This window comes from Embiotoca jacksoni, unplaced genomic scaffold (genome assembly GCF_022577435.1).
Source record: "Embiotoca jacksoni isolate LCO1_2020_lvr unplaced genomic scaffold, fEmbJac1.0.p SCAF_66, whole genome shotgun sequence".
Taxonomy (NCBI): domain Eukaryota; kingdom Metazoa; phylum Chordata; class Actinopteri; family Embiotocidae; genus Embiotoca; species Embiotoca jacksoni.
Window position 1 is genome coordinate 1,168,249 of NW_027185421.1, and position 26,868 is coordinate 1,195,116.

The window sequence follows — 26,868 nt, forward strand, 5'->3', positions numbered from 1 at the left end:
CACAGAAGCTGCTGCGTTCCTCGCACGTCATTTAAGCCCCAAACAAGTCATGTGAGAAACAACCACTGAATTTAAGTTTACTCTACTCTGTATGTGAAGCACTTTAAAAGAAACAAAATTGGCACATGTACAAAAGAAGGACAGAGACAGAACAAATTTACGCTCATCTACATGATCTTATCTAAATTTGTATTCCTGTATGTTTATTTCAAAGGTATAGTTAACAATTTGCATATTTATTCATGCATCTTGTCTATTTTTTTTCATCTTACAGTCAGGCACCATGTAGATCCATTGTTACACACAGCTGCAGGGCATCTGTCTTAAACTAATTTAAAATTTAAGTTTAAAATCGGAATTAAAAACAGCAGCGGCGGGACTAATTTAAACAGATTGTGTGTGCGGGACATCTGATGAATTTAAACAATGTGATGCACTAAAGATAACAGCATTACAAAGTAAATGAAATCAGCTTTACAACAGACAGATCAGCAACAATCCATTCATATAATAATATTATAACATAACTAGTACTTTTCCTGTCTTTTTGTACTCTTGATGCATGTTGCAGATAGTACATCTGTGTTTTTACTTCTTTAAATGCAGTATTCTTACTCGTAACGGAGTATAATGGTTTTTTTTTAACTATTCAACTGTATTGAGTGGTGGTGAGTTCACGGGACCTGAGTAAAATCAGGGAAAACTGAATTCCAGCTTTGGGCTTCAAACTGTTGTCGGTGTGGGCGGTCCCAGAGGTACTGTCTCTTTAAGAGCCCCGCCCCCCTCCCCCCATGCCCCACACACACACACACACACACACACACACCGCTGCACTTTTCCACCAGTGTGTGTTTCACTATGGCAGAAGGGATAAACAAACAGACGGCGACGGGCAGCGGAGCGGCGGTTAACGGCGTCTCTCCGGTTTAGTGAGTGACTGAAAAACACCGGAGGGAGCGAGGAGGGTTCCCCTGAAAACGGAGTGGACACACACACACACACACACACACACACACACACACACACACAGATGCTTGTCAGCGCCATGAAAGCAGTTCGGGTCCTTCCGTGAACACCTCAGCTGGAGCAGCCGGTGACACCGAGACGAACCGAGACGAACCGTTACTCGGTTATTTATTTATTTTTATTTATTTTTTTGTGTCGTTTTAACGGTTTTCCGAGGACACCTCTAACCCCTCGCGCGGCCGGTCGAGTAAAACGACACCGTTATTAATTATTTCGTCTTCTACATTTTCGTTTTTTTTTTGTTGTTGTTTTTTTTTTTTTTTTTTAAGTCGAGTTGGAAGAAGAAGAAAAACCCGTAAAGATGTTGACGGGATCTAAAACCACGTTCAAAGTGAGACAGATGCTCCCCGACATCAAGGTAAGAACTGACGCTAACCAGCACTGCTGACACTGTTTCACACTATAAACCCGGTCTGACCCATTTTAATCATTTATTATTATTATTTTAATCTTCTCATCAACACCTGGTTTTTTTGTGGGGAAACGTGGTTCTGCATAGTTTTGCTTTTTCTGTCTTTTTATTATTATTTTTTAAATAATATCTTCATGTGTTTGGTGGTTTTGCCACTCTGATAAGAGCACGTAGTTGAATGATGATTTGAGATAATAATCAACTTTATTTGTCGAGCAGCTTTCCGACAAAGAAATGCGGCTCGAAGTGCTTCAAGGAACATTTCAACAATTCATAGAAAAGAAGACCGGATGCTGTGAGATGTTTGTTTCATCTTTTCTCGGTGCTGGAACTCATCAGAACTTCTTGGAGGTTTTGATTTAAGAAAAAAATAAACACAGGAAGCAGTCATGATCGCAGGAAACAGGGCCATCGTTCACCGGGCCATCGTTCACCGGGCCGGGCCATCGTTCACCGGGCCATCGTTCACCGGGCCGGGCCATCGTTCACCGGGGTCATCGTTCACCGGGCCATGGTTCACCGGGCCGGGCCATCGTTCACCGGGGCCATCGTTTAATGGGCCACCGGGCCATCGTTCACCAGGCCGCCGGGCCGGGCCATCGTTCACCGGGTCATCGTTCACCGGGCCATCGTTTAATGGGCCATCGTTCACCGGGCTGCCGGGCCGGGCCATCGTTCACCGGGCCATCGTTTAATGGGCTGGGCCATCGTTCACCAGGCCGAGCCATCGTTTAATGGGCCACCGGGCCATCGTTCACCGGGCTGCCGGGCCGGGCCATCGTTCACCGGGCCATCATTCACCAGGCCGGGCCATCGTTTAATGGGCCACCGGGCCATCGTTCACCGGGCTGCCGGGCCGGGCCATCGTTCACCAGGCCATCGTTCACCGGGCCATCATTCACCAGGCCGGGCCATCGTTTAATGGGCCACCGGGCCATCGTTCACCAGGCCATCGTTCACCGGGCCATCATTCACCAGGCCGGGCCATCGTTTAATGGGCCACCGGGCCATCGTTCACCAGGCCGGGCCATCGTTTAATGGGCCACCGGGCCATCGTTCACCGGGCCATCGTTCACCAGGCCGGGCCATCGTTTAATGGGCCACCGGGCCATCATTCACCGGGCCGCCGGGCCGGGCCATCGTTCACCGGGCCGGGATATTAAAACATCAGCCAGGTCGTCTCCATCTGCAGCGCCACCAAGAGGAACCTTTAGTGTACAGCTGCCGTTTCCTTCAGTGTGGGTTAAACAGGGAAGCTGCATAATTACAGGAGATGTCCAATCTCTGGTTCCGGCCTGATTAAAGGTCAGTGAGTCAGAGTTTCATTCTGGGATTAAATGATGCTCTTTTTTTAGTCCGTCCCGTCGCTACAACGAAGTTCCTCGACACGCCGAAGCTTAAATCCTCCTGCTGCGTTTCAGACGATCGATGAGGAGGCTCGGCCTTTAATCGGCCCCCCGGGAGGACTGAGGGCTGGAAGGACTCGGGACGGGGTGATGTCCTGAATATGTCCAGAACCAGAACCGACTCTCCGTCTTTGTGTTGCCTGACTTTTTCTTTTTTTTTTCTCTGTCTGGTTGTTTTCAGCAGCCGCAGGGGAAAATGGTAACAGATGCTTCTTTGCTTCACCCTCGGGGGCGAGGCTTACAATGTGTAGATTGGGGGGGGGGGGTGCTGCTGCTGCTGCTGTGCTACTGCACAACATCTGGCATCTGGCTGTCGCCATGGAGACAACGGTTGGATGGGTCCAGGACTTTCTTTTGAATTTGATTTCCTCAGATTCAGATTCTCATGTGTCCCGAGAAGGCTGTGAGCTTGAGATATGATGGAGTCGTAGTGGGACGGGTGGAGGAGACCAGGGGGGAGGAGACCAGGGGGGAGGAGACAAGGGGGGAGGAGACCAGGGGGGAGGCGACAAGGGGGGAGGAGACCAGGGGGAGACCAGGGGGAGACCAGGGGGGAGGAGACCAGGGAGGAGGAGACCAGGGTGGATGATATGAGATAGGGTGGAGGAGACGAGGGGGAAGGAGACGAGGTCAGGTGGAGGAGACGAGGGGGAGGAGACGAGGCCGCCCACTCACTCCTCTGGTTCACCTCCACCAGCATGTGTTGAGACTGAATCCAGTCCAGCGATCATTTCTGACCAGATGGTTTTGCAGTTTTTTTTCTCCAGTTGATTCTTTCTTCTTCTTCTTCTTCTTCTTCTTCTTCTTCTTCTTCTTCTTCTAACTTCTATCTTCAATCTTCAGTTTCTCAAATCTGAAATCTTCAAGTTGCTTTTGTTTGCACGCCCAAAAAACAAATCCAAAGAGAGATAGTTTATAATCACACGAGGTCACGAAGCAGCAAATCCTCACATTACAGAAGCTTTGAAATGTTCTGGATTTCTGCCCCCCCCCCCCCCCCCCCCGGCCCAGCTCACTATATCTGAATCTCCCGGCCTTTGAAGCATGAAAGGAGCGAGCAGCACAAAGCTGAACAGAAGCAGAAATGCCAGCGGAGGTTTCGTCTGAGCGCCATTCAGACGGGGCTGAAGATCCGAGGCCGATATCACCCGACCCCCCCCCCCCCCAGGACCGGGACGTACCCGTCCACCACACCCGCCCCCCTGGGAGCGGGACGTCCCCGTCCACCACCCGGACAACAAAAGGCTCTCTTCTTAACACCGGGGCAGATTTACGGTCTCTGCCGGGAGGCTGCATCGACATGGCGTTCGCTGATAATTAAACCAGCAGCGCGTGGGGGGGTGGGGGGGGGGGCTTTTGGTCATTTCACTGTAACATGGTTTTGTAGCGTCTCTTTCACACTCGGCGAACATACCGGTTCCTTCTTTCCAACACGAGTACGACAGTAAAATAAAAGATGTTTTTCCACAACGCTCCGCTTCGTAGCCGCGACGGCGACCATTGAGGTTTCGAAGTGTCTAATTAGTGGACTGATGTAATTCCTCCATTTTATTACTCATTTTATTACTCCGTGTTTCCGTGTAAATACAGTGATTGAGGCTAAAGTCCTTCTATGGAAAACAAACAGTTTTATTTGGCTTCATTTGACCTTTGAACCCTCCTGCTATAAACATGACGTGAGGTTTCACGATGAAACGTCACAACAGGCTGCAGCAGAGAAATTAGGTTAAAAGATGGATATTCGTGGCGATGCAGCACATTTCACATTAAATATTAACCAGGAGAATTCCCAATTCATGAAACATTGATTTATTACTTTATTCTCTATTTCACAACCGGTTACTGTGATTCCTGTTCGTTCTCTTGTTTTTCTTTGCGCAGTATTTTGGTTCACTTCCACCGCTGATCACTACTGAAGGCAGGTTTTTGTTCTTTTTTGTTTTGCCTTGTTTTCTCTCTCGGTGTATAAATATATTTAAATGTCAGGTCTCATGTTTCATGTGAGGAAATGAAACGCACAACACTAACGAAGCGTCGGCAGCGAAACGCTAGAAGCTGATGTGGATCTTCAGAGCGCCGAGCTCAGCATTATTCAGGAGGAGCAGCTTCCACTGAACACTCGGATCGGTTCGTGTTAAGAAGAGATGCAAACATTTACATTTGGGTTTTTTGGGATGTGGCAAAGATATCAGTTATTCAGTAACTCTGAACATCATGTTCTGGGGTCTCGTCTCTGCAGATGTTTGAGGTGGCAGCGTTTAGAGAGGTAGAAACAAGATCTTATCACACCATAAAGGGTTTTAATTTAGTCTAAACGGGTTTTAATTTATTCTAAAGGGGTTTAATTTAGTCTAAGGGGTTTAATTTAGTCTAAAGGGGTTTAATTTAGTCTAAGGGGTTTAATTTAGTCTGAAGGGTTTTAATTTAGTCTAAGGGTTTTAATTTATTCTAAAGGGGTTTAATTTAGTCTAAAGGGGTTTTAATTTATTCTAAAGGGGTTTAATTTAGTCTAAAGGGTTTAATTTAGTCTAGAGGGTTTTAATTTAGTCTAAGGGTTTTAATTTATTCTAAAGGGGTTTAATTTAGTCTAAAGGGGTTTTAATTTATTCTAAAGGGGTTTAATTTAGTCTAAAGGGGTTTTAATTTAGTCTAAAGGGGTTTAATTTAGTCTAAAGGGGTTTTAATTTAGTCTAAGGGGTTTAATTTAGTCTAAAGGGTTTTATTTAGTCTAAGGGGTTTAATTTACTCTAAAGGGTTTTAATTTAGTCTAAAGGGGTTTAATTTAGTCTAGAGGGGTTTAATTTATTCTAAAGGGTTTTAATTTATTCTAAAGGGTTTTAATTTAGTCTAAAGGGGTTTTAATTTATTCTAAAGGGGTTTAATTTATTCTAAAGGGTTTTAATTTAGTCTAGAGGGGTTTAATTTAGTCTAGAGGGGTTTAATTTACTCTAAAGGGTTTTAATTTATTCTAAAGGGTTTTAATTTAGTCTAAAGTTGTTGTTTTTTAGAGCCCCGCCCACAATCTGGTGAGTTTGTCCTCTCTTTGGCGGAAACAAAAGTTTTGTTCCCGACAGCAGGAACCAGCAGGAGTCTGTAGTCTGGCTGCAGCGACCGGGCGAAGCAACGGAAACGCAGAAAACCTCGGCCACCGTCTCCGAGGATGAAAGGAGGCAGCCGTGATAGTGAGATAGTGGTATAGTGAGATCGTGGTATAGTGATATAGTGATATAGTGAGCTAGTGAGCTAGTGGTTTAGTGAGATAGTGAGATAGTGATATAATGAGATAGTGGTATAGTGAGATAGTGATATGATATAGTGGTATAGTGGTATAGTGATAGTGGTTTAGTGATATAGTGGTTTAGTGATATAGTGGTTTAGTGATATAGTGAGCTAGTGGTTTAGTGAGATAGTGAGATAGTGATATAATGAGATAGTGGTATAGTGAGATAGTGATATGATATAGTGGTATAGTGGTATAGTGATAGTGGTTTAGTGATATAGTGGTTTAGTGATATAGTGGTTTAGTGATATAGTGATATAGTGATATAGTGGTTTAGTGATATAGTGAGATAGTGGGTTAGTGAGATAGTAGTGGGGACTCAGCAGCCACACAATGAAATCAGAAGTGAACAGTCAGCAGAAACACGGCCCTGGAAATGTGGTTTCTGAGTGCTGTGTGACTCAGAGACTCGAGGCTCCGCCCACTCCGGTCCGCTGGGTCTTTAAGTTTGTGCCTCGACGTGATCTGATGCTCCTTTTCCTGATCTTACTTCTGAAGTGAAGGTGAACTTCCTGCAATTCACATTTCAGTTTTTGCTTTATGGTCTGTTATTTTCAGTTGTTTGCCAGTTGAAGCGAGAGCCTGCAGCTCAGACGCACATTTATGACTTATGAAATGAATAACTAAACTAGATTTGAGTCTCTTTTGTCGGACTTGAGAGGAATTCAGCTGCGGCTTGTCTGAGAGACAGCACGGCAGCACCGACCATGTTAAAGCCAGATGGAGAAAAAAAAGAAGAAATTAAACAATGCTCTGGCTGAAACTCAGACTTGTAAAATATTTTAGTGTCCTGCCTCATAATCCAAAAAAAACTTGTTTTTCTCAGTGGGTTTGCGAACAGAAATCTTTCTGCCTCTTAATTTGGTCTCTAAAAGTGCTGAAACTGTGATCTTGTTTTGGAATAAACACAGCAGAAAAAAAAAAATCCCTCCAGGCTTATTTCAGACTTTATTGTTTTTATAATCATTTTTAAAGCAACAGCTTTTTTTCCCCTGGTTTTTATTTCGTTTTTAAAGACTTTAAAAAGTCACATATCTAGATATTTCCCAGATATCTCACTGCTGGAACAACCAGACTATGAAGAAGTGTGATTTTACAACCTTTTCAGGGAGCAAAGCTTCTCTTTGTTAAATGTTTTTTTTTTTTTTTTTAAAGAGCTCCGGCTTCTCTAACGTGGCGTTCTCTCAGACGTCGTTAACTTAAAGGCCTTTCCTTTTCTTTTTTCTCTGTTTCTCCACTATTTTAAAGCTGGTTTTCCACCTGTGTAATCACACCGCTGCAGACCTCGGCATATTATGGGATTTCAAGCCGATAAATGTAAATGGACTTCACAGAGGGGGGGGGGGGGGGGGGGGGGGTTCAGTAGTAGAGTTAAGTGGAAGCATATGTGCTGGAGAGCCCTGTTGTAGAAAACCTCTGCAGCGTTGAATCATGACTGAAGTTTGATTATCAGACAGAAAGTAAAGAAGGAGGAGGAAACCCAAACGGAGACGTGGAAACGAAGAATCCCAGAAGAACCGGCGCGATCGTTTTTCTCGGCGTTTGTTTCTCGGTCTTTTGTAAACGAGTCAAGAGTTTGATGAGAGAAGAAGGCGTGGCCGTAATCTGAATATAACGAAGCTGTTTAGTCGGCATGTGGACGGCCGGCGTTACACAGGACACGGTTACTCTTTACTCACTACAACACAACTTTACATTCTCAAACACAAAGTTATTTGTCATTTGCTTTCTAAAGGGAATTAGATGAAGAGATGGATTCAGGTCAGGAGCTGCTAACTGACCACAAAAGATCAGAAATCAGGGTTTCTGTCCAAAAGTAAAATCACAATAAATACACAAGATATAACACGGTGGTGTTTTGATATTTGATAACTTTCTGCTGACGATGAACGAGTGACGATGTCCGCTGTGTTTCTGTTGAAGGAGAGGATGCTGAGTCAGACCGGGGTGAACGCACGGAGTCGAGACGTGTTCGGGCTGCGCTGTCTGCCAGGTGAGATTATCAGGTCGTGTGTGTGTGTGTGTGTGTGTGTGTGTGTGTGTGTGTGTGTGTGTGTGTGTGTGTGTGTGTGTGTGTGTGTGTGTAAAGATGTCTGAATACATAAAAGATATCGTAGTTGTTAACAAATCAACACATTTTCTTGCTTTAAGCAGTGATTCAAGCTGATATAACAAAAACAAGTTGGAACTGAACATCGTGAATAACAAACTCTCAATTCAGATCAGATTTATTTGGCCTGATAACTCTGAAAAAGAACCTGCAGCGTATTTCCTCCTCCATCATATCGTAACGACGTCGTCGTACCCGGAGAGAAGACGTCCCTCACTTCTGGTTCCTGCAGTTTCTAACAGCCTCCAAAGTTTGGGTTCGGGAGGCTTCTCTTGCTTTCAGGATTTGGCCTTAAACTTAATATTTTTATTAAGTTAGAGGTCTCTGAATGAGTCTCTGTGTGCCGATTTCACACTTAAGATTCAATTTGAACCAAAATCCAAAGCAGACGACGGTGCTGTGCGTCGTCAGGTGTTGTTATTCATCGTGTACCTTCTTGATTACACTTTATTTAATAAAAAAAAAAAAAAAGACTATTGTAGTAAAAAAAAAAGCTGAGATTCTGCAGGATGAAGCATCACCGGCGCTTTGATTAAGCTGCGACTCCGTTTGTTTATATATCAGCTGTTTTTACAAGATTAGGATCCTCCAGGTGTGAATCCTCTTCTACATGCTGGCATCACACAATTCAGCCCGACGGCACACAAGAGGGGAAGAGTGGCAGCAGACAGGAGATAACACTCACTACACGGCAGATTAAATGTGTGAGTGTGTGTGTGTGTGTGTGTGTGTGTGAGGATGCTTCCTGTACTGTTTGAAGGTTTTTCATTTTTTAATCTTCTTTGTGATGAATCTGGAGTTTTATTGAGATGCAGTTAGTAGGAGACTGTTCTTCCACTGACTTTACACACACACACACACACACACACACACACACACACACACACACACACGCACACACACACGCACACACGCACACACTTCCTTCCCTATGTTCCTTCAGTTAGTCAGTCCTAATTTGTTTTCCAGCAGTGTGTTTTCATCAAATACTTTCCAGACTCTGCAAGTGGCCCACAATATTCACACACACACACACACACACACACACACACACACACACACACACACACACACACACAGACTTCTATTCTTAGCGGTCCACATTTCTCTGTAAAGTGTTTACGGCACATTGTTCCCTCCCTGCTGGCGTTGAGCGTCCTCCTCATCTCACTGTTCTCTGAACCTTCATTCCAGCCAGATTAGAAACACAGCTGGTCACAAGAAGCCGTCTTACATTAAGACAGATGTGCACCAGCAGCACCGTCCTGTTCACGATCCTCCTTCTCTTCTTCTTCTCTTTTTTGTTTTTCTTTCTCCCGTGTGCTGAAATGATTGTAAATGTCTCACGTCTTTCACGAGCGGCTTCAGATTTCAGTCGGAGAGAATCGTTCGCTCTCCGCGGAGGACGTGTTGAGACAATTTGTGAGAACAAGTTCACTTTCAGACACAAAGGAGGCGAGTCGGTGTGAAAGGGCTCACGTTGCACCTGCAAACTCTCTCTTCTCCCCCCCCCTCCCTCCGCCCTCCCTCCCTCCTCCGCCCCATCCAGGTAGACACCCTGCAGGAGGACGGCTCATTGATCAGTGATGCTGTCAAAAAAAGTGCCTGAAACGTTTGCGGTCTGAAACGCCGACGAGCGTTCTGGGTCAAAGAATCAGAAATATGCGTGCAGCAGTCGTCCCGTCCCGTCAGTAGTTAACGGGAGCGCCGGCGCTCTCACGTGACACCGGGGGACACAGGACCTCAGAAACCGAGCCGGGCCGCGGGAGGGCGAACGGGTCAGGACGGCTCCAGCAGCCATAGGGTGGATCATGTCCCGTTTCAATGCTTGCGAGTGGGAGGGGGGAAGGGGGGGAGGGAGTTATACTGTCCAGTCACACACAATGCCAAGAGGCCAGGACCCCCTTCAGAGCCACTTCACAGTCCCCCTTTCTCTCCACGGTCTAATGTTACCGAGGGATTTACGGCCCGTCAATCAGCCTCATGCCTCGCTGAGTGATGGACAAGAGACCGCCGCCTCCATATTTGTAGACTTGGGTTTCCATCTTGACACCGAAAACGGTTTTAAATTCTCTCGTTACTTCGGGTGGATGTTTTAAAGGTCCCACGTTTGACACTTTGCTGGTGTTTTTTTATTTGCAGTCTCAATACCAAACGGCCTCCGTTTAGTTTTACACCTCTGTTGTTGTTAAAATGAATATTATATCACATGGAGGTCTGAGAGGTCTTTGTGGGGAAGACTCCCGACATTGAGGACTTTATTTATTTATTTTTTTTCTCCCTCTCGCTCATGGGGATATTTTCCGCCTCTGATATTTTCTTCTCGGTCAGTACAATGCTTCTGTTTCCATAGATTGAAACTATTCCTGGAGCTTCCTCTTCCTCCCTGTGAGCCGAGGAGGGCAGGAACCTTTTGGCTCCGCACGCGTCTGCAGCTGAAAACGAGGAACAAATGTGGATGAAAACAAATAAAAAGTCGAGGCTGAGAGCGTTCGGCTCGGATGTCCGTCAGCCGTGTTTTCTCAGGCCGAGCCTTCGTATCTCCATGTGGAGGAAAAGTCCTGCGTATGTTGATCCCGGTTCTGCCGGGCGGTCGGGTTCCTGAGATCTTATTGTTCAAAGATAACGCTGCTTTTTTTCCCCTTTTGCTCCTCCGCTGGTCAAAAACTCCAACCGAGCGTTTTATTTGTTGAGCTGCTGTCAGATGCTGATTTAGCTGCAATCTGAGGAAACAGAAAATGCAGAATAATATTTGTCTGCTTCATGACACATTTACTCGGGATGGGGCATGAATTTTAAATAGTCAAATAGTCATTATGATATAAATAAATCCATTAGGGCGTGCGACTATCGTTCTTCCGTATTTATTTTACCGGCGCCTGGTTGTAATGTGTTCCTCCTTTCAGAAGGTGGCGGTAAAGAACTGTCTGACAGCCGCCATTGAACAACATAAGGAGAAGAAGAACGCGTTGCTTTCAGGCTTTGCAGGTTCAGGGCGAATATCGGATTAATAATCTAATAGTTACCAATTTCAAATAGTCCTTTTGCTTAATATGCCCATCACCAACCTGTAATGTGTCTTTTCGTTAGTTTGAAGTGGCTGACTCAGCAAATACCCCCAAACCTCTAATAACGACAGTCTAATTTGTTATTTTCATGAGTTAGAGGAGCTGCAGGTGCAGTACTACTGTTTTCCAGCGTAGCTGCAGGGAGAACATAAAAGACTTTACTGGATTACAGACCATAAACACCTTGGTCCATCCGGCTGACCCACGCTGCGATGAATCACCTGCTTTCACAACGTGTTTAAACCTCCAGACGGAGAGTGCGAACAGGACGGCGGGCTCTTCCTTCCTCCTGTCGGCTCTGCAGGAATGTTTTTTTGGGCTCGGCTGCACCCGGGGCGACGCTAACGACGAGGCACGCTAAACCACAGCTCCTCTTTAACAGACGCCTAACAAAGGCTCCCTTGTGTTGCCGAGTGTCCTAAATCTCTGTCACCGCCTCGTGTGCTCAGGTTTAATCCATTCAAGTCCGGCCTTGTTTTTTTTTTTTTATTTATTTTTTTTTTTTTTAACGTGTGGTTTTTAAATGCGTGAGTATATTCATTAAAACCTGCTCGAAGGTTTTAAACTCCTCCGGTGAAATCAGAGAAATGATCTGCTTCTCCCTCACGGAGTAAACATGTGGAGAAATGGCCCGTTTCCTGTTTGTGCGTCGTTACATCCCCCAAAACATCCATTGAGCTGAGGGCGAGCAGCTGAGAAAGACTGCTGTCATCTTTAATTTAAGGGCCGTGCTCGTTCCTTCCACATGTTCACTGGAGGAATTCTGCTGTTTCCTCACTGTTTATTTTTATTTCTTTTCTTTTTTTTTCTTTTTTTTACCAGAGGAACCAGAAAGTCTTTTTTTTTTTTGTTTGTTTGTTTTTTTGTGCCCTTTATTTTTATTTTTAAACATTTGCCTCGTCATGTGTCCGCCCAAACACTCCCGTTGTCGCGGACAAAAAAAGACCATTTTCCACCACGTCCAACCCAAATCCTGGACTCTGTTGCCATGGAAACCCACAGTCTAGCTGGCAGAGGCTTTTGTATTCCAGCGGGAGACTGTTATAAATGTGCTGCCTCACTGCTCTCTGTGTGTGTGTGTGTGTGTGTGTGTGTGTGTGTGTGTGTGTGTGTGTGTGTGTGTGTGTGTGTGCGTGCGTGCGTGTGTGTGTGTGTGTGTGTGTGTGTGTGTGTGTGTGTGTGAAATAGTTGTTCCCTTTTTTTTCTCTGAGAGTGTTTGTGTACATCTGTGTTTGTGTGTTAAGAGATTATTTTGGGGGAAAGTTTTGTTTTTGGAAGCCTTGTGCTGGAATTTCAGAAGCTTCTTCAACTCTCCCTCCAACCAAAGATGAAGATCCATCACGGCTTCACAAATAACGTACATGTTTCATCAGATATCACCAACGTTGAACGAATGCTTCATTTTCTCTGAAGTTATTTCTGAAAATGTAGAAATAAAGAGATTTAAACTACATTGGATCATGTGAATTATCACCTCCTGCCCGTTACTGAATGAACAGCGCTATTAGCTCGGCTCTCATTGGTCTTTGATTATAATATAGATGACAGGTTATTAAATGATTCCCAAATAATCCAAAGGGATTAAATTTCTAAATCTTTGTTCCTGAGCAAACAGCTGGATTGATTATGAATCCTCAATTTAGAACAGATTTGAATCTACTCATCAGTTTAATGTTCATATTTTCTAATTTATTATTATTTGTGTATTTTTCCCAATAACTTTTATGTATGTGTATTATCTACACTGTGTACTTTTAAGTTATTTTGCTTTATATTTTTCCCTTTTCACCCTTGTTAAAATGGGAACATCATGTCAACTTTAATTTGGTCATTTATTTAGTATTTAGTTAAAAAAACAAATCTGTCTGATGTAACTCGGGACAAACGGAGTCGCCTCCATCTTTAAAGTTTCTTTGTTGACTCGCAACAATTCGAGGACATGCGTTGTTGTTTGAGGATGTTGTCACGCCCACGCGCAGCCGCCTGCTCTCTGTCATGCTGCTGTTGGTCTGTCTCTGCACTTCCTGTTATGTGTCCTCTCCAGAAACACACACACACACACACACACACACACACACACACACACACACACACACTCACACACACACACTCACACACTCACACTCACACTCACACACACACACACTCACACACTCACACTCACACACACTCACTCTGTCAGTCACTGCTTACTCAAGTCACTCTCAGTGGTCTGAAGCTTGTTTAAAACGGTGTATCACCCACGGAAACCTGTGTAATCTGTTGTCCTGTCCCCCCCCCTTGTCCTCTCCAGGTGAGTGTGTCCTCCAGAGAGCTGTGATGGTGAGGAAGAAGCTCACCGCCAGGGAAGGGAGAGGTTGGCTGTCCGGGACCCTCTTCTGCACCCACTTCAGAGTGGCCTTCGTGCCCCAGGACAGTCCCAAACTGGACGTGAGTCTCTTTTTTTTTTTTCTCTCTCTCTCTCACACACATTTTTTTTTTACAAACATAAATAATGCAAAATAAATTGGGAATATTTATTGAATGACCTTGGTGATGCAGGACAACGCCGATCCGGTGCTTCTAGGAGATCACGACGTGGCTTTGGCGTCGATAGAGAAGGTTGTCGTTGGTAAGTGAAACCTCGCACTCACCTTTTTACTCAGAGATCAGCATAAGTATTTTTAAATTAATGCCATGAATTAACCGATATCATTTTTCTTCATACTAATGATGCCACAGCTGGTACAGTGATCTGATCCCTAGTAACCCAAACTTCACACTAAGTTCTGGTTTTAACATTAAATTGGATTCAAAAGGGGCTTTAAAAGTGAATATATGAACGCAAACATGCTGCATGTACAAAATAAGAAGTTTAAAATCTTCTTTTTTACAATGTGCAGGTTAATTAACACCAAAATACTTCTGCTAGTCTGTGCTTTGTCTGTTTAATATTTAATTCTGTTGCAGTGGGCCCGAACAGGACCAAGCTGGTGACCCCGAACTCATCGCTGAAGTTCACCCCAGAGGAGCTGGTGCTTTACTGTCGGGACATGCGAGTCATCTGCTTCCTGTTCGACCGCCTCACCCCGGACGCGCAGGTCATAGAGGTGCGTCCCATCGTTTCATTCGCTGCTCTGACTCTGCGGTGCCTCGGCGCTGAAAGCAGACGATCATGTTGATGGGTTCACTGTGGTTTTCCCGTCTCAGATGACCTACACCATCGCCAAGACCTACCAGCCTCCCAAGCCGGGCTCCGTCCTCTCCTTCCAGAACGCTGCTCTCGGGAGCGTCGGTGAGTCGGTGAACGTGTTCGACCGTCTTCTGACTTCCTGTCAGTCGGGTCCGAAGCTCTGTGGCTCTCTGAGGACGCACGAGGACAGTTTATTAAAGCTCGTGTTTTACATTTATATGTATATATAACGTCATTAATTGGCACACCCTCAAGTATTATTGCGATGATGCAACAAGTTGCCAACTATATAGAATATGTTTTCATATTGTGGAGCAATTCACTCTCAAAATATAAAACCTTTTTGTTAGCATGATCTCTGTTTCCATGGCAACACACGGGGTATGACTAACAACTGGAAAACAATCCGTCCCGTCAGTAGTCTCGTACGTATGTCATGTTTACCACTCCAGGAAGTAGTCCGACCCTTAGCAACCACCCTAGCAACAGAGGATTTCTAGTCTCCAACTGAATAAATACAGAACATAGAAACACTAAACTGATCAGCTAGCTCAGTCTGGTTGGAACAAAGATATCTGATGAACAAAGATATCTGATGAACAAAGATATCTGATGAACAAAGATATCTGATGAACAAAGATATCTGTGATGTCATGATGATTTGACCACGTTTCAAATGTACAGTTGACCAATCAGATCTCTGAGTTCATACTTGTTGTATAATCAGTAATCTAAAGTGTTCATCACAATCTGTCCATCATCCTGTTTTTTGTTTTTTTTTCATGCATATTTTAACTAATGAATATTCATGAACATCACAGCTCAGTTAAAGTGAGAAAAAAAAAACAAGTCTGAAACACGGATGTGTTAGTCATGTGCTGCACTTCAAAGTTTCCTCCTCTCATCTCCAGGGACAAAATGTACCCAGAACCGTGATCACAGTTTGTCATCTTTGCCACAACTTCAGCTCAAAGTCGGTCCTTTATCTTTGTTCCTGTCTATTTTGTCGTAGCATCCGAATGTGATGCAGCAACTCTTAAAACACGATGACTTCTGTGCAGGATGTTAATGTCAAACAAAGCTCACATCCTCTCTGATTGGCCAGATTAGAAACATCCTCCTCTGTGATGATGCAATAAAAATAACTGTCTTTGAAACTGTAAGTGAGAAAATCTCTGCCGTCTGTGACGTCGCCCATTTTTTTCATTGACTGCTGTTCTGAGGTCTCGAGTCGCCATCTTGTTTTAGTTTTTTCAAGCCAGAAGTAACCATATTTGGAAAAGAGGGTGGAGCTAGTGAAGGGTGAATCTGACCTCAAGACACTATGTCCCGCCCACTTTGACCTGATCGCACACCAGGCATGTCAATCAAACCAGACACGCCCCCAAACATACCTCACTTTGAGGACTAATATTAAAAACAAATTATTGACTTTGTATTTCATGACAGTTGATGCTTTTTCGAATGGGAGTTTATTGGAGTCAGAATTTTTTTTGGCGCCAGCCCCTAGTGGCCATCAGTGGTGTTGCACTTTAAGGCTCTTATGCATTGGCTTCACTTTTCAGACCCGGAGACGACGTCCACTTTTATACACAGTCAATGTTTCAAACAGACGCTCACAAAAGGTTTCATCTTCACAGTGATTGAAAGGCTCAGTTTGGGAAAGATGAAACTTCCTAAATTAAATGTATAATTGAACTATCAGAGTAGCAATCCGTTTTTGTATTTTTATGGCAACTCTTCAGCTATAAAAGCAAATAAACCACAATTCACACATCACTGACAAAACAATAATGCCCCGTTTACAGTTATTCCCTCTCCATTCACGCGACCATATAGAGAAACATGAGCCTGTGTGTTCAACTCTGCCCCGGGGGTCAAGTGTGTCCGGTGTGCGGTCAGTGCTGTCTGCTCTGAGTATCCGACAATGTCACAGCGAAAAAAATCAATAGAATAACACGTCACAGTCAGTCAGTTATTCTCTCTCTGACTGCATCTATAGAATATCATTAAATGAGGTTGCAGTGTTTATTACAAGCCTTTTAAATTCAGTATCACATCTTTAAATGGTTTGTTTTGTCCAGTCAGCCATCCAGATCTTAAATATATGGAGTTAGCAATAATATCAAAGAGAGACAACATCAGAGAAGCTGGAAACAGAATTTTTATAATCATCTTTGCTGCAAAATGACCTCAACAGTTCAATCATTCCTCCACAGTAGCTGCTTTAAATACCACAGCTGAATGCATTCTGTAATGATCCAAACTTTCATTTGAAGTGCTTGAATCACTTTCCACCTCCAGAGATGAAGCAGTTTCTAAGCAACCGTCGCCGAGACGCCCACATGAACTGGTTCGAGTCAACCTCGGACTGGGAGCAGGAGCTGGAGAGGTGCGGAGCCGCGAGCTGGAGGGTGAGCTCCGTCAACGACCGCTTCGAAATGTCCACCAGGTAAACTCACCAGGTTGTGTTGGATCGGTTCCTCCTCGCCCGCAGCGTCCATAATCAATGAAATGTTGCTGTGCCATATTAAATCAGCAGAAACACACATTTCAGGAGTTCTTGAATACATTTCCTCGCAAGTCTTTGACAAAAAGAATGTTATTCGAGAAGCAAATCCAAGGATGAAATCATATAAAAGACCCAGAGAATCGCACTCTGAAAGCTCCATGGATGTGTTGTGTATGTTCTTATTATGAAATGATTAACTATTTGTACTCAGGTCAATAAAACCTTCTTCTCTGGTTCCTTTCAGCCTGTCGAGGTTCATCGTGGTTCCACAGAAGGTTTTAGACACCGAGCTGAAGAAAAGTTTCGCCCACTTCAACGAAGGTCGAATCCCTGTGAGTGTTCTCGGTGCTTTCATTTAAATCACCAGCGTTCATATTCAGACTGATTCATCTATTCAAAGGGAAACTCAGAGCCTCGATTTACTGTGTTTGTAACCTCTGATGGCGTTTGCTTTAAAGCGCCGCTGCTTCAGAATAAACTACATTTATGTGTAAATATTTCAGAAAACACTCTTTTCTTCCTTCGTGTTTACTTTCGAAACAATTGTAAAAAAGAAAAAGAAAAGGCCTCCTTCTTCCCTGATTGTACATTATGTAGCACGACAGAAGGACCTCTCAGCTACAGCCATGTATTATATGTGCGTTCTCCCTGCTTATTAACATTCCTCTGACGCAGATCAGAAGATGAACACAGACCACAGCCAGCTTCTTCTTTTCCAGCGTGGAACGTGTTATTAAAGAGGATGAAACTGTGTTTGGTGTGTTGCAGCGCTGGTGTTGGCGACATCCCCGAGGCAGCGATCTGCTGCGGATGGCCAGCTTCCAGAACAACATCTACCACGAGAAGGACGACATCAGGTGTGTGTGTGTGTGTGTGTGTGTGTGTGTGTGTGTGTGTGTGTGTACACATTAGCATTTGACCACCCATACTTCAGTCTGGGCTGCAGGGTGTCACGGTCGCTCTCTCACGCGGCAAATCACGGCTTCCAGTTAACTAATAACAGGTTGGTTGTTCAGATTTAAAGCTTTTCACGTGTAAACAAATCTCTAAATCGAGAGTCTGTTTCTGGGAACTCGGCGTCCCTTTAACAGAAAATAGACTTGATGTGCACATAGTTTATTAAATCAGTTACATTTCAGGATCATATTTTTCAAACTATTTACCTTTTCTTTTAGCTGAGCTCCAAAGGTAACTATTTTTACCGCCGACCTCCTCTCTGAGTCTGAGCCACCTTTTGGCTTCAGTCGATTTTCATCCTCCTGCAGAGAACACACACACCGGAGTGTTTTGAAGTTGTCTGAACACAGGAAGCAAATCAGACCAGCAGCAGCCCACAGGATTAAAACTGCAGCTTCTTACAGAAACAGAATCATGCAGCAATAATCAGCTTTTACCTTTTTTATATTGAATGAGAAACTTCGATCATCACCATCGACGGGTCGTTTGCTGCTCTGTCTTTTATTTTCCTCCCATGTAAAACATTTGATCTTCACTGTGGGGAAATATTAGTCTGCTATAACTGTTCTCAGAGAAGTGACCATATTTGGACGAGCTGGGGGAGGAGCCAGCGGTGGATCTGACCGATCTGATCGGAAACCTGACGATACTACGTCCCGCCCACCGATAGCTGTAACCTGACTGCACCACAGGCCTGTCAATCAAACAGACACGCCCCCCCCCCAAAACACATCTTTTAGAGGTTTATTTTCTAATGAATGAGGGATTATTTTCAGATGGACCTCCAGAAAACTAATAAGAAGGAGTGACTTTAGCTAACAACACCGAGATAACTGATGGACACATTTTATTCACTTTGGATTTGATGAGAGAAGTTGAATGGGAGTCTATGGAGCCTCAAGGCACTTTGAGTTTCTATACCTGGAAGCTCCGAACACTTTTTATCCGCAGTCTGTGATCCATCCACGTTTATCAGCGTGCTAACAGCAGCATGCGGTGCTCTGCAGGAACCTGGAGATGGTCCTGTTCGGCTGCCAGTCCTCTCTGTGTGTGGTGGTGGAGCTGGGCGAGGAGCTGCCCTCGCCGGCCGACATCCAGCTGGCTCACAGCCGCCTGCGCGCCCTTTGTTTAGGAGGTGAGAGAAGACACGAGCACACATCCACACCTCCGCAAATATGTATTCACACAGCACGCACAAAAAAAACAAGAGCACGCAGAGGGTTGTGACGAAAGGAGCGTCCACATCTGAGGGTTAAAGTTACAGCATGTGTTGACATCATGTTTCCTCACATCATAAATGTGCCGCTGATCCAAACGGGCTTCGTGAGACTCTTTATCGAGGTTTTTTGTCGTGTGAGCGCAGGCAGCACATTCCTCGGCTGAGACGACAAAACCTGCGGTCGTCTGCGGCTGAAACGCTGACCTATCTCACACACACACACGCACACGCACACGCACACACACACACGCACACGCACACGCACACGCACACGCACACACACACACACGCACGCACACACACACATGCACACACACACACACACGCACGCACACGCACACACACACGCACGCACACACACACACACACACACACACACGCGCACACACACACACACACACACACACACACACACACACACACGGTTATCGCGGTTCACACAGTCATCAGCTGTGTTTTGTCTCCTGTGAGAGTTTCACAGCTCAGAGGATCGTCTCATAAAAAACACTCGTGTTTGGTTTGTTGAGTTTGTGGTTTTTACTCATTTCAGATTTATATGGATGATTCATTTGTTTCGTGTTTTTTCTTTTGACATTAAAATGGTTTATAAATGTTGAACTTTGCTCCGTTTTATTGTTTGCTTTGCAGATATCTCCACATCTGTGTCAGTGCCTGATGACAAATGGTTGTCCACCCTGGAAGGGACCCACTGGCTCGACTACACCAGGTAACACCACGTCCTGTCGGACGTCCTGTCGGAGCGTCACGTTCTTCCTACTCGTGACTTCTGTTATTTCTAAACTTGTGTCTGCTCAGAAATTCAAAGAACTGCGATCAGTGTCCTTAAAAAAACCTGTGTGTGTGTGCGTGTGTGTGTGTGTGCGTGTGTGTGTGTGTGTGTGCGCGTGTGTGTGTGTGTGTGTGTGTGTGTGTGTGTGTGTGCAGGTCGTGCCTGAGGAAAGCCTGTGAGGTCGCCTGCCTGCTCCGCGGCGGTCACCTGACCGTGGCGCTGCAAGGTGAGTCACGTGACGCCCGACCCCGGCTCGTATTATTGGATCCATCCATTATTCACAGCGCCTCCGTCTCATTAATGCCACATTAGGGCTTTTACCTTGAAGGAGTCGTACCGACGACACCGCCACACTCCACCGAGCCTACGAGCACAATAGAGCCTCCGTCCTAACACGCTTTTAAAGGACACCATTACAATATCTCAGTAGGTCAGAGGTCAGCTGTTGGTTTGTTCTACGTCAGATGTGTTAATGAGCCGTGTGTTATTCTATGATGACGTGGTGTCAGCGTGTTGTTGTGTGATTCTCTTCTTAAAAACGAGAGCTTCACCTCCACCCACCTGCGCGCTCGCAGGAGGAAAGTGCCGAGTGGTTGTTTTTGTCGCGGACTCTGAGGTGTCAGCTGATCACCAGCTGGCCGTGAGTCGGATCAGGTGACGGATGTGTAAACCCGAACACGCTCGCGAGGGTGACCTCGGCGTCTGTCTGGGATCTCCTGTTTGTCTCGAGTCTTTCACGTCACCTCCAGAGGTCTCTAAAGCTTCGTTAGCCTCCAGCGAGCTGCGTCTCTAAAAGTGATTAAAGTGACTCGTTTCCCAGACAGTCGGCCGCTGTTGATTTCTGATTATCTGGTTTAGCGACACGCCGTCACTCAAACTGCTCGTTTGAGGTTTCACTTCGCTGCTGCTGTTTGACTTTCTCCGGCAAACTTCTCTGACGTCATCGGTTTTGGCTGAAAGACGCCGCTGCAGATCTGAGACCGACTCCATCAGCAGAAAAACGACCCGCTGCAGAAAAGAGTCGCAGCACGAAGACTTTCAAGGTTTCTCTCTGCTGTTCTCTCATTGGCGGTTTCTTCCTCTCTGTTTTGTATTCAGAGGAATAAGAGAGAAATTAAATGTTGGTTGTTCATAAAAGATTTGTGTTTCCCTCCAGTGCTCTAAAACTCACAAGTCTGGGGTGTGGTAATGAAAATGAAGTGACTCGTCATATATTATAAGAGATGTCAAACTCTCAGTCAGATTTAACACTCGCTGCAAACAGGCAGCATGAATTTATGAATATTATTCATGAGTTGAAAGAACTACAGAGTTGGTTCACTGAACATCTGATGTGGTGTGAACATTCAAACAGTCAAACTTTATTTGTTCCAGTTCAGGATTAACAAACGGAGCGATGGATGAAAGAAAGAAAGAAGACAAAATAAATACGTTAAATCAAAAGTCAGCATTAACAAATCGCTGAATGAGGAAGTAAATAAGCAAACATCAGGGTCTGACGTCAGAATACAGACACGTAGGAAACATAAAGCACACGTGGAATATTAAACAAAGAAAATGAAACAACAGGTGGAATTAAAGGTTCATTGTTTGTTTGGAGGGAAAAGAGGCTGTGCAGGCTAAAAGGGGCGGAGTCATATAGCGCCCACGTGTCAGGTGAGGTTCTTTTAGCGTATGAATTATGAAACTAAATGCCGGCAGTAACGAGCTCTTTATTTGTGTTTCGCCACCACAGAGGTGGAGGACCGGGACCTGAGCTGCGTGGTGTCCAGCCTGGTGCAGGTGATGTGTGACCCCCACTGCCGGACCCAGCCGGGCTTCCAGGGCCTGGTGCAGAAGGAGTGGGTGATGGCCGGCCACCGCTTCTGCAGCCGCGTCAACTACCACCGCGACAACGACAAGGAGGAGGTGAGAGGTCAAAGGTCATGAGTTTGACACCGGAGCGGCAGGCTGGTGTCTGATGGCCGGCGACGGTGTCCTCCTCCTCCGACACTTCACTGAATACCGAACCGACAACAAAATGTCACTGCAGCATGTTGCAGTTTAAAGTGTCAATCAGGACTTATTTCATTTCATGTTTTATTTATTCCGCTCATTATAATGCGACAAAATTCTCCAGAAAAATATTAACAAAACAAAAAAAAGCGATTCACAATCTTCTTCACACATCCGGTGACTGAAAACGGTTGCTCCATCCATTTTCCACCGCTCCTCCGGGGTCGGGTCGTCATGGCAGCAGGTTAAATCAAAGTCAGCCCAGATGTCTCTCTCTCCTCCAACGTTTCCCGACTCCTCCCGGGGGATCCCGAGGCCCTCCCAGATCAGACCAGATGTTTCACCCCTCCAGCATGTTGTGGGTCTGCTCTCCGGTCTCCCACCAGCTGGACGTGTCCACAAAAAACCCTCCAAAGGAAGACAGCCGGGAGGAATCCTGATCAGATGAAGACATGAGGCAGCAGCGTCTCCGAGCTCCCTCCAGGAATCTCATTTCAGCCGCTCGTATCCTCCATCTCAGATGAAGGTCGGAACGAAGGTCGACCGGTCGATCGAAGGTTCTGCTTCCTGGCCCCGCCCCCTTGTCACAGAAACGCCTCACAAATCCACCTTTAAAATCAACTTGTCAGCAGTTGACCTCATAACCGCCTGAAACCGATGATCCAACAATCACACGCAGGTCATGCAGTGATTGGTCGAATGTTTGGAGGAGACATGAAGGACGATTTGTTTTAACTTCTATCTCAAACTTTTCTTTATTTGTACCAAAGAAGTCGATGCTGTTATTCACATTTTAATGTTTCAGCTCCTTCACTGTGATACGACCGTCTTCATTCTTTCTCCTCCACCTCTCCCTCCACCTCTCCCTCCACCTGTCCTCCACCTCTCCCTCCACCTGTCCTCCACCTCTCCCTCCACCTGTCCTCCACCTATCCCTCCACCTGTCCTCCACCTCTCCCTCCCTCCAGGCTCCGATCTTCCTGCTCTTCCTGGACTGCGTCTGGCAGCTGTGGTCTCAGTATCCGTCTCGCTTCCAGCTGACGGAGGACTTCCTGTTGGCGCTCCACGACAGCATCCACCTGCCGCTCTTCTCCAGCTTCCTGGCGAACTGCCAGCGAGAGCGATGCAAACGCTCGCAGGTACCGAACACGAGGAACAGCTGAGAGGAACCTTTCATCACACTCTACAGTCACTGCAGACACTAACTGTTCACCTGTTTCTGGATCCGTGCATGAAAACAAGACTTCAGAACAGAAGTTTCTGACCCGGTTTCTTCCTCCACCCAGAACCTCGGCCAGTCCTACACCCCCGTCAACGGCTGGAGAGACACGCTGCATCCCGACTCTTCCTCGGATCCCTCCGACCCCCCTCTGCCCGCCGTGTGGGACTGGGCCCTGCAGTACAGCAAACCCAAACAGGACCGCTTCACCCAGCCCGTCCCCCCGACCCCCCCGCTGCAACCGCTGCTCAACGGCAACCTCAACACCAACCCGGACACACACCGGGTAGGTGGTGCGGCTTCCTTCACGTGGTGCAACATGCCCTCTGGTGGCCAACACGGGACGTCTCGTCAGCTGATACCTGAAAGTCTCAGTAGAGCTGAAAAACAATGGTGCGTTCAGGGCAGCTGGGACGTGGGAAAGTTCTGATTTGGGAACGTCTGACTTCCCAGTTGAGAGTGTTTATATGACAACAACAAAGGCAACATAGCAACATCTGGGAAATGTCACAGTCGTTGTCTCTCAGTTTAGTAATTAGTATTGTTTATTAAAATGACCTAAATTATCCACAAGGTGACTTATATTTGAGTTGAACGTTTGTATTTCTACTTTTCACCACAAACGTGTCGACCGACTTCTCTGAGCTCTCAAAAACGTTCCCAGTTCAACAGACGTTCTGGTGTTTTTTTCCCAGTCTGAGCTGTGAACTTTCCCACTTTCACAGCTGCTCATGAACGCACCAAAAAGCTGGTGTTTTTTTCTTTGCAGCTTCTGGCTGGTCAGTTAATTATAATTATATCATCAAGCGACAGAGATGATCAGAGACAGATATCAGATTGGATTCTAGAATGCAGCTGATTTTTCACACATATATCTATATATATCTATATATAAGTATATATATATAGATATATAGGTACAGATTAACAGTTTAATGAGCGTCAGCATCAGTTTGTTGCTGGTAAATTGTCTGATCTCAGTAAACTGTCATCCTTCAGTGCACAGCGCCCCCTCGTGGTCATAAAACACATTGAATTCACTCTGACCTCTTTGCATCCCGTTGACCATCAGCTGACGTGTTTCTCCTCTTTGGTCGATGAGTGCAAATCAGAGACATAAACAAGTGAAGTCAGTATGTTTGAACAAAAACCTGCAGAACCACCATCAAGTTATTCTGAGTTATTCTGCTCCTCCTGAAAGTGTTTTTGTCCGACTGGATCTTCACCTTTGTGCCCCCTCAGCTGACCGACACCATCCCCGGCTCCGTGTTCCTGCTCTCCCGCGGCACCTTCTCCTGTCCGGCCAACCTGCTGCCGTGGCGCAGCGGCAGCTCGGGCGTCTACAAGAAGAGCCACCGGAGGGCGCCGTCCTCCGAGAACGTGCCGGGCCTGGAGAGGCTGCTGAAGGCCTGGGCGCTGAGCGAGTTCCCCCAGAGCCTCACCTCCACCTCTGGACCTCAAGGACCGCTGGACCCCTACGAGCCCTTACTGCCCCTCCTGATGGGGCCCTGCATGGGCCTGTGGAGGGAGTGCTACCTGCGGGGGGCGCTGCACGCTCAGGTATGTGGAGTCCGTGTAGCTTCCTGTAAGAATTAGTTAGAGCTTGTTATGAATTTCAGGATATCTTCTTTCACTTGAAGCAGTTTTTTTTTCTAACTTAAATATCCACAAATGTAAAAGGAAAGTTTTCATTTAAATCTGAGAGCCATTTAAAGGGGAAATGAGTTTACATTTAAAGTAACGGAAAATACTTTACGTTAAGGGTGCATGAATTATGATGAATTCATGCATTAATACCTCATAAATCATCAGCAAGTAGCACGAGTTCAAAGTCTAAAGAACAACAGGTGAATTGAAGCATTAACTGAGGTGATTACATCATCGTTGATTATGATTTATCCAACGTGATCGATGTTTGGGCCAGTTTTTGCGCCGGCTCATTTTCATGCAGGTTACTATGGTTACAATGAATAGGACACAAACATAATAACTCAGACATCATAGTAGTTGAACAAACATGTCTTCTAACGCTTCGTTAGTGATGACGTCATGATGTGATCTCTGTTGCAGACTTTGGTGCAGAGGTCCAAAATGGAGTCATGTTTAATAAATCCTAATCAATGATGATGTAATCACCTCAGTTAATGATGTAATTCACGTGTTCATTGAGACTTTGAACTCATGTGACTCCCGATGAACCCTTAATGATTAATTCACCCTGACAATAACTTGGGTATGATTGACTGAAGCAGACGTACGAATATGAAGGATTAAAATCGAGAAGCGTCGGAGGTCTCGTCTGAATATTTCCGGCGTCTAAATGTCACCTTCATGAATGTTTTGTGAAACTCGATAGTTTCCGTCCTGTCGCGGCTGCAGCTTCGGCAGACGACCTCTGTGATGTGCAGATTCACAAGTCGATCGATAACGTCCCGATACGGACGCGGTGCAGCTTCCGTGATGTCCGTCCCACAGCGTTACCATGGAGACGTTAAGAGTAGATGGGGGCCGTGTGGGCGGGCGCAGTCGTCTATTTTCAGGAAGCTGTAGAGGAAATCAGATCTAACCGTTTATAGATCTCCTCTTCGTGTTTCACCTTCTTCTCCTCTGATGTGATCTGTTCGATCAGAACGTCAGTTATTAAAACCTTTAGGATAAAAAAGTAAATCTGAGTTGACACCGAGACCTTTAATATGTCCGTCCTCAGGCCTTCTCCCACCCGTTCTCCGCCAACCACCCCCACCCGGTGGAGCGGCTCGCCCGCGAGGTGCTGCAGCTCCGGGACAAGCTGGCGCAGGCGTCCACCGCCGGCGAGGGTTCCACGCCGCCCGCCGTGACGGCGGAGCCGCGGCGGCCCGACGCCAACCTGAACCAGAACACCAACAACGGCGGCACCTTCCTCTTCCCGGCGGCGCCGAGGTCTCAGGGGACGGCGGCGCCCAAAGCGGCCCCGCCTCCTACCTCCACCAACCAGCACACCTCCCGGGCCCCGCCCCCTGGCTCCGCCCCACCGTCCAGGCCCGCCCACAAGGACGCCGGCGGCAGCAACAAGCACACCTTCCTGTTCGGGCACTCGTCGGCGAGCGAGGCTCGACCCGAGCAGCGCTACTACCCGCCGCCCAACAACGCCAAGCTGCCCAAGAGCAATGGGCCCTCGCTGCCTTCCTGAGGCTCCGCCCCCCCTCCTCCTTACTGTTCCCATCAGCCCCCACGACCAGGTACCGCATCGCCCGCCACGGCGAGACACGTACGTATCCTTCGGCAGTGTCACGACCCGAGGACGTAACCACGTGACATGAAACGATCGGCGCAAGAGATGCCGACTCGGCATCTTATCGTCTGTACTGTATTTAAAACACAATGTGACAACCGCTTTTGTATATTTGTTTAAATCCTCCAGTTTAATTATCTAACAGCAAAGAAAAAAAAGACACAAAAGGGCTGAAGATGCTCGACAATGAAAGCACACCTCGTCGTCCTTCCAGGAAGAGAGGACGCTTTGTATTCTTAGCTTCTTCTCCACAGACACCGGACCGGGTGGAGATAACGCTGTCGGGAGGCGCCGGTACCGACCTCGGACCTGTGTGACGAGCTTTTTATATTTGATCTTTATTTTCTCCTGCCGATGTCCAAAAACACATCTTACATCATCGTTGAGCATCTTTTCTTGTTTGTGGTGATCCGCTGCGACCGCCGACTCCA

General features: G+C 46.1%; 1 protein-coding gene across 1 annotated transcript; it reads left to right on the forward strand.

Moving 5' to 3' along the window:
- The first annotated feature begins 843 nt into the window (after nucleotides 1-843).
- Nucleotides 844-26,434, forward strand: mtmr11 (myotubularin related protein 11). The gene is made up of 17 exons (XM_069175331.1): nucleotides 844-1,384; nucleotides 8,048-8,117; nucleotides 13,596-13,732; nucleotides 13,844-13,913; nucleotides 14,252-14,391; nucleotides 14,492-14,576; nucleotides 16,779-16,926; nucleotides 17,231-17,318; nucleotides 17,755-17,843; nucleotides 18,951-19,078; nucleotides 19,811-19,889; nucleotides 20,108-20,178; nucleotides 21,688-21,860; nucleotides 22,916-23,086; nucleotides 23,234-23,452; nucleotides 24,409-24,726; nucleotides 25,874-26,434. Exons 1-17 carry the CDS (start codon nucleotides 1,328-1,330, stop codon nucleotides 26,333-26,335), a joined length of 2,505 nt encoding a protein of 834 aa, XP_069031432.1. The 5' UTR covers nucleotides 844-1,327; the 3' UTR covers nucleotides 26,336-26,434.
- The last annotated feature ends 434 nt before the right edge of the window (nucleotides 26,435-26,868 follow it).